The sequence below is a fragment of the Vicia villosa genome, linkage group LG7, assembly GCF_029867415.1.
Source record: "Vicia villosa cultivar HV-30 ecotype Madison, WI linkage group LG7, Vvil1.0, whole genome shotgun sequence".
Lineage (NCBI taxonomy): Eukaryota > Viridiplantae > Streptophyta > Magnoliopsida > Fabales > Fabaceae > Vicia > Vicia villosa.
In genome coordinates this window covers 125,005,430-125,013,530 of record NC_081186.1, presented here as the reverse complement: position 1 = coordinate 125,013,530, position 8,101 = coordinate 125,005,430, and the positions used below count along the sequence as shown (strand labels likewise).

The window sequence follows — 8,101 nt, the reverse complement described above, 5'->3', positions numbered from 1 at the left end:
TTCCCTGCAGAGTCTTGTCACGTCATATACAGTGACTTGTGCAGAATTATTGGTTCATTTATTGCATGCATTAGCCTTGTGTAATAGGTGGGGACGAGGTTCTCTTATGGCGTGCATTAGTCTGGTCTCTTCATATTTATGTTACATTTTGAAAATGTTATGTTATAATAGATTTTAATTCCATATCATAATTTGTGACATGCATTATCATTATTGTGAATTCATTTAAAACATACAACTATAATAGCTTTTGAGACTTTTATATTAAAATAGCGCAGATATATATATGTTATGGAAAACATTAATTCATTCATTAATTAAAAAGGTACATTGACAATAACCAGCACAGAAACTAAAAACATCTAAGAAAATAACACATAACAACTTGTAGTACACGCTCGATCATTGCAACAAACACAACAACACTTAATCTAAACTACTCGAGTATCACTGCAAGAACAAGTGGATCTTCAACGCCTCGGTTAACCTCTCCACTATGTGTCCAAAACATTAGATCCACGTCCACATCGTCTTTCACGCGGTCCCAATAATACATGTAGGTGCCTTCTGGATTATTATCCGTCAACGTAATGTATGGACAACGGTAATCTATCTGTTTAACTTTTCTGGTCGGACCATCTAGTTGACGAAACCCGGTGTTGATGGCTCTAACAATTCTCTGGAAATTCCAATGGGGGTTAAGGCAGACACGCATGTGACTACCTTCCTCAAAAAAAACGACAGCCCAAACTGAGTTCATTTTCAGTGTTTGCAGTAAGAATGAAGAAAGAGTTGGTACTTCAACTCCACACACACACACACACCTTTATTTATAATCGGTGAAACACCTTTATTTTGCTAATTTTTAATAACTTAAATACTAATTTTTAATAACTTAAATACTAATTGGAAACTTTGTAATCTTAAAAAAACATTTCATTAATATATGCTCAGAGCATTTAATTGGACGGTACAGAAGTAGCTGAAATAATAAAGAAACTGTAACGTCTAGGATATTACAACGGTTAGGACAATGTCTTCTCTGTCCTCCATCATTCGAGTGCATTGAATGTCGTCCTCCATTGTCTCCCACCAACGCTGTCTTTCAAGAAAAACACCTCCCCTTGTTCTAAGTCTCTTGATAGATCTGATTTGTTCGCCTGGACTCCACTCTCCCTCCAAAAACCTGAGAAGAGTTCTCTTAAGCTGATCCATGGAATGAATGTTCCAAAACATTACCTGCATGGGAGGTTTGACGGCAGAGAAAATAACGTAACCGTTCCTTCGGACAATGGGAGGTTGATAGTCCAAACGCCTTACAGGTGGCGGAGGATCAGTAGTCCGGTGCGTGCCATCTGGCCTTATTCGAGATCTCATTTTTTCGTGTCTGTACTGATGCACACAAGAAACCCTAATTTATAGAGGGACAATTAGGGTTTCATTTACAAGGGAAAAACATAAACAATAATTTTGTAGAATAAAATTCAGGGCCCCACATGGTCCCCATCTGTTTTCTGTCCTTCGCATGCGTCCGAAACGAGTTCCTGTACACTAGCATGCGCCTGTAATGATTCCTGAAACGATTCCTGATAGATTCCTGCAACGATTCCCCCTATCTTCATGCATGCAGCCCTATCTTTTGTGGCATGCATTAGTCATGTCAAAGTTACTATCTTGTGCAGAATTATTGCCTCATTCATTGCATGCATGACCCCTGTGTAAGAGGTGGGGACGAGAATCTCTTGTGGCATGCATTAGTCATGTCAAAGTTACTATCTTCTGCAGAATTATTGCCTCATTTATTGCATGCATGACTCTTGTGTAAGAGGTGGGGACGAGAATCTCTTGTGGCATGCATTAGTCATGTCAAAGTTACTATCTTGTGCAGAATTATTGCTTCATTTCTTGCATGCATTACCCTTGTGTAAGAGGTGGGGACGAGATTCTCTTGTGGCATGCATTAGTCATGTCAAAGTTACTATCTTGTGCAGAATTATTGCTTCATTTCTTGCATGCATTACCCTTGTGTAAGATTTCTTGCATGATATATAGGAACTACTTCACATACTATTTTTTACAACCATCACAACTTTCCCAAACATTTCTTCCTTTTGCAACACAACACAATTCTCACATTTCTTCTTTCCCAAACACATTTCAAAATTATGGCATCCACCTCGCAGTTCAAAGTTCGTGTTCATATGAATGGTGAGACATACCACTGCGACACAAACGGTTTTCTATTTAGAAACACAAACTCAACACGTTTTGCTCTAAATAGACAATCAGATTTCTCTTATCTAAAAAGGAAAATCGAATCCAAAATAAGAGAACCAGTGTCTCAGATATTTTACCGACAACCCCTTCTTCAACCTAACAACTCAGTCATGTTTTGTCAATCAGAGATAACAACTGACTTAGAGGTCCAAAACATGCTCCTCACCCATGAGTATTTTGGTTATGATTATCTGGAACTGTACGTAGTGGTTGAACAAAATGCTCCTTCGCAAAATATTCAGTCACAAGTTATTGATCCTGTTGTTGATGACGAACAACAACCCGAGCATGTCATTGACGAAGAAACTGATATAGAAGATGTTGTTGATGAGTTGGTGAATCGTGAATCCGAAGATGAAGGTGACGAAGAAGTTCCAGTACCGGATCCAGTACCGGATACACATGCATATTCACCTCCGGCACATTTCACAACGCTTAATTTAGGAGAGGACGAGCCATCGTCCGATATGTTCTACAATCCATACATGAGGTCAAGCGAGGAGTTGAAAGAGGGTGACACGTTTCGTTCGAAGGATGATTGTCTGTTGGCTATAAAAAATTGGCACTTAGCAAATTGTGTTGATTTTAAAGCCGATCGATCAAATCCAGAGAGAGTCACTATTGCATGCAAAAACCCGGAATGTGGATACATGCTGAAGGCATCATTCAGAAAGAAGTTTAACGCGTGGGTGATACGTTCGATATCTCAAGCCCACACCTGCGTCACCACTAACATGGCGCAAGATCATCGAAAACTCAGTCATGACATGATATGCCATACCATCATTCCTCTGGTCGAAACTGACCCATCCCTGAAGGTGAAGGCAATTATTTCTCATTGCGTTTCTGTGTTCAAATACAGACCTTCGTACAGAAAGGCTTGGTTGGCGAAACAGAAAGCAATTGAAAGAGTCTACGGCAACTGGGAGGAATCGTACCAACAACTTCCTCGCTACCTGGCTGCACTGCAATTGTATTCACCTGGGACTGTTACTATATTGGAGACACTGCCGGCACAGTCCCAGGACGGAACCCCTCTCGAAGGTAATGGAATCTTCCATAGACTATTCTGGGCGTTTCAACCATGCATCGTCGGTTTTGGTTTTTGCAAGCCGATTATTCAAATTGATGGAACGTGGCTGTATGGGAAATACAAGGGAACTTTGTTGATGGCGGTCGCGCAGGATGGAAATAGCAACATTTTTCCAATAGCATTTGCTTTGGTAGAAGGCGAAACAGCTGCTGCTTGGGGTTTCTTTCTGAAGAATCTCCGAGCTAGAGTCGCTCCACAACCTAATCTTTGTTTGATTTCTGACAGGCACGCTTCTATTGAAAGCGCATACAACAATCCGGCAAATGGTTGGCACAACCCTCCGTCTAAGCATGTCTACTGTATTAGGCACATAGCACAGAATTTTATGAGAGAGATCAAGGATAAATTTTTGAAGAACCACTTGGTGAACGCGGGGTATGCCTTAAACCAACCTGGATTTCAATACTACCGCCGAGAAATAGCGTTGACAAATCCAGATGCAGGGAGGTGGATTGACAGCATTGATAGAGCAAGATGGACTAGGTCATACGACGATGGGGCTAGGTGGGGCCACATGACTACAAATCTTGTGGAATCAATGAACGGGGTTTTCAAAGGCATACGAAACCTACCTGTAACTGCCATTGTTAGTGCTACGTATTTTCGGATGGCAACTTTGTTCGCCACACGAGGCAAGAGGTGGAATTCAGTGTTACAAACACAACAGGTATATAGTGACGTCTGCATGAAATATATACAACAGGAATCTGCCAAGGGTAACACTCATCGGGTGACCGAGTTCGACCGTCATGGCCACACCTTCAGTGTAAAGGAAACAATTGACCACAATCAGGGACTTCCACGACAACAGTATCGCGTCAATATCCCAGATCGTTGGTGCGACTGTGGCCAATTTCAAGCATTTCGCATGCCTTGCTCCCATGTCCTTGCAGCATGTTCACATACTCACTTTGATGCATTATCTTTGGTATCAGAAATTTACAAGGTTTCAACGTTGCTCAACGTATACGACAATTACTTCCCGGTGGTAGCAATGGAAGCATATTGGCCTGTGTACGAGGGGGAAACAGTTTGGCATAACGATTTAATGCGTCGGAATAAAAGCGGTCGACCAAACAGCAGGCGTATTAGAACCGAGATGGACGTAACTGAAAAAATGCAGAGGAAGTGTAGTATATGTCGTGAGGTAGGACATAATAGGACCAAATGTCCCAATCGTGGATCTAGTTCCACAACATAGTTATTGGTTTCCTTGATGTATGTAATTTACTTTTTCAATGAAATGAACTTTTTTTTTTTTAAATTTTATGGGTTACAACACAAAAAAAAAATTACTAAATAAAAAAAAGTTCATGGTACATATTGAAAGAAATTACCAAATATTACCATGGAGAACATATTTGGAACCAACAAAATTTACAAAGATTTAAGAGAAAATAGTACCGAAAACATTAATTTTGAAACTAAAAAATTACCTAAAATATAATACCATAAAAAAATTAAGAGGAAATAATGAAAAAAATTACATTAATATTGAAAAAAAATTAAGAGGAAATAATGAAAAAAATTACATTAATATTGAAAGAAATAATTATGAGGAAACAATGAATAAAATTAAGAGGAAATAATTAAAAAAATTAGGTGGAAATAATGAAACTAAGATTGAAAAATATTGAAAATTACTACAAAAAATTATTACAAAATTGTAGTTATTAAAAAAAAAACACTGAAAAAATTTAAGTGAAATTAATGTTAAAGAAAAAAAAATTACAAAAAAAAAGAGAAAAAAAAAAATAAAGGGGGGGTGTTGTCGCCAGGGGGGGTGGCGACAACACCTAAAATCAACACATGGGCGCCAGGCCCACTGGCGACTGCATTGCAGGCCCAGTGTTGTCGCCACCCCCCCTGGCGACAACGTGTGTTTTTTAAAAAAAAAATGACATTTGTGTAATTTTTTTGAAATCTTGGTTATTTCTGAAATTTTTTTTAAAAAAATGGTTATTCAAAAAAAAAATTCACTTGCGGTTGCGGTTCACATACATCAAATGTCTTATCCGAAACTCGATAAAAAATTGTGACCACACTGCTAATATTAACGTTGAGACTCAGAAATCTTGGTTCCTCCGTTTGTAATTTTTTTCTATTCCTTGCTTGTCTCTTTAATTTTTCATTTGATCAATTTAATTTTAAAATTGACGCCATTTATAAATTAAAAATTATAGTAGGTAGTCTGATGTCATGTAAGACTTTTTAATATAGTTTTTAAATATAACTAAAATAACAAGTCTTTATTTGATTGCAAAACAGATTTGTTTTAAATTTTTTATTAACGAAAAATCTCGTAAACATTATAATATATGATTTCGTTTACTCAATCAATATAATATTCGATATTATTGAAACAATCTTAATCAAATAATATAACGCGAGGGACACACATATTATATTTTAACATTTAATATTATAATCTAAATGCTATATAATTATGAGTCTTGTGACATACAAACCCACCACAATTATATCTAATTCCTTAGATATGAGTTCTGTTCAAATCCTTTCCTCCACCGCAATTCATGCACCAAATCACTCAAATCATCATACAATTGATCTAAACCCATGGGATCTACAATTCCTAACATTTGAATATAGTCAAATGGGTTATCTTTATCGCCACTCTATCAATTTAGACACACCAAATCGAATCCAACATCTTAAACACTCTCTTTCCTCTACCCTTGATTATTTCCAGCCTCTTGCAGGTCGGCTCAATATCACACAACATGAAAATGACCTTATCTCTTGTTCTATCATGTGCAACAATAAAGGTGCACTCTTTGTTTACGCTCTAGCTAAAAATATTAGTGTTGTCGATATTCTTGAACCCACTTATATTTTTAATATTCATCACTCGTTTTTTTCATTGAATGGAGTTTTTAACTACGATGGGATATCACAACCATTACTTGCCGTTCAAGTCACAGAATTAATTGACGGCATCTTTATTAGCGTGACAATCAACCACGTGGTTGGTGATGGTAATTTGTTTACCCATTTTACGAATTCATGGGCGAGAATCTCCAAAGGTTCTTTGGAATTATCCAAACTTCCAATATTTGAACGTTGGTATCCAAAAGGTATTGAATGTCCTATTCGATTTCCTTTTGCAATAGTGTCACAAAATAATCACTCTAAGAATGATCATATCATTCCCCCAATGAGAATGTTTCATTTCACAAAAGAGAATATTGCAAAACTAAAATTCAAAGCCAACTTAGAGGCTGGTACAACAAACATATCTTCTTTTCAAGCCCTTTTCACTCATATTTGGCGTTCTTTTATACGTTCTAAAAATCTTGACCTACAAACAGAAGTGCATTTTGTGTTGGATATAGGCGTTAAACAAAGATTGATTCCTCCTTTGCCAGAGAATTATTATGGTGTTGCTGTGATAGAATGTGTGGTTACCATGAAAGCTGGTGAATTGTTGGAAGATGATGGATTGGGAAAAGGTGCATTGAAGATGAATAAGATGATTGCTTTGCACTCTGATGAAATGTTAAGGAGTCATTATCAAAATTGGTCAATAACACCAAATTTTGTCATTACTCCTGATGATGTGGTTAATAACAATTCATTGGTGATTGCTAGTTCACCTTGGTTTGATTTTTATGGGAATGATTTTGGTTGGGGAAAACCTTTAGGAGTTATAAGTGGGTATGCGAGTAAAAGAAATGGGAAGATTTTTATGTATGCAGGTGTAGATAAAGGTAGTTTAGAGATTGAAGTGTGTCATCCTTATGAAATTTTGGAGGCAATGGGAAATGATTCTGAATTTATGATGTGATCACATAATGTGCCTTCTAAGATGTAATTAATGATAAATCTTCGATGTACCATTTTAGTTCAAAGGCTTTTAATTTTCTATTTGTATAAGAATAAATAATGAGGCTGAAATCTTATTCCTTTGTATTTGTGCAATAATGAATAATGAGGCTGAAATTTTATGCCATGTTACATTAATTTGCTATTATTTATAAAGTTAAAAAAAATAAATGAATAAATTGATCATATGAAAAACACTCTAGATTAAATTTCATTAGCGCTTAGGTAGTTTGGAAATATCTTACCTCTGAAGGTGGAGAAAAACACAAGAAAGGGGGATTGAATTGTGTTCTTTATCAATTAAAAATTCTCTTTCTTTAATTTCTTTTCTTTCTCTTAGTATCTCATCTTCTGGATATGTTTTTAATATTGCGGAAACATACTTAGAATGGAGTTTCATATCCAATGAGATATTCAATTTAACTTCTTTATATCATCAGAACTTCTGACTTGTCTCAGTACAGTTCTAAGGATATTTTGCGTGAATGTTCAAAGTTAATTGAATTGTACATAAAGTAGAAGACACGTTTATTTTTATCCTGGTTCACCTTCTGAATAAGGCTACCTCCAGTCCACCTTCCTCAAGTGATTTTCCTCTCAACAGAGGTATTAATCCACTATAGCCAAACTTGATTACATCTTCATGATCCTCCGTCGTGACTAACATCTTGCATAGCCAACTGTTGTGACTAACCCTGCACAAGCTACCCGCGAGTGACTAACCCCTAGATGACTGAACCGTTCAGTGATCCCATCTGGATATAACGTTCACCAATCTAGTAACCTGCATTGCTAACTGCTGTGACTAACCCTGCACAACCAACCTGTTGTGACTGACTACAATGAATTGTTCAGTGATCTCCACGAGATATAACATTCATTGACTCC

General features: G+C 36.9%; 1 protein-coding gene across 1 annotated transcript; it reads left to right on the top strand.

Annotated features, from left to right (window-relative positions):
* The first annotated feature begins 5,854 nt into the window (after positions 1 to 5,854).
* Positions 5,855 to 7,382, top strand: LOC131618498 (uncharacterized acetyltransferase At3g50280-like). The gene has a single exon (XM_058889710.1). It carries the CDS (start codon positions 5,868 to 5,870, stop codon positions 7,173 to 7,175), a length of 1,308 nt encoding a protein of 435 aa, XP_058745693.1. The 5' UTR covers positions 5,855 to 5,867; the 3' UTR covers positions 7,176 to 7,382.
* The last annotated feature ends 719 nt before the right edge of the window (positions 7,383 to 8,101 follow it).

What these genes read in the sequence shown, in the direction of transcription:
- LOC131618498 (XM_058889710.1), top strand. Translation starts at nt 5,868, where the DNA reads ATGAGTTCTGTTCAAATCCTTTCCTCCACCGCAATTCATGCACCAAAT.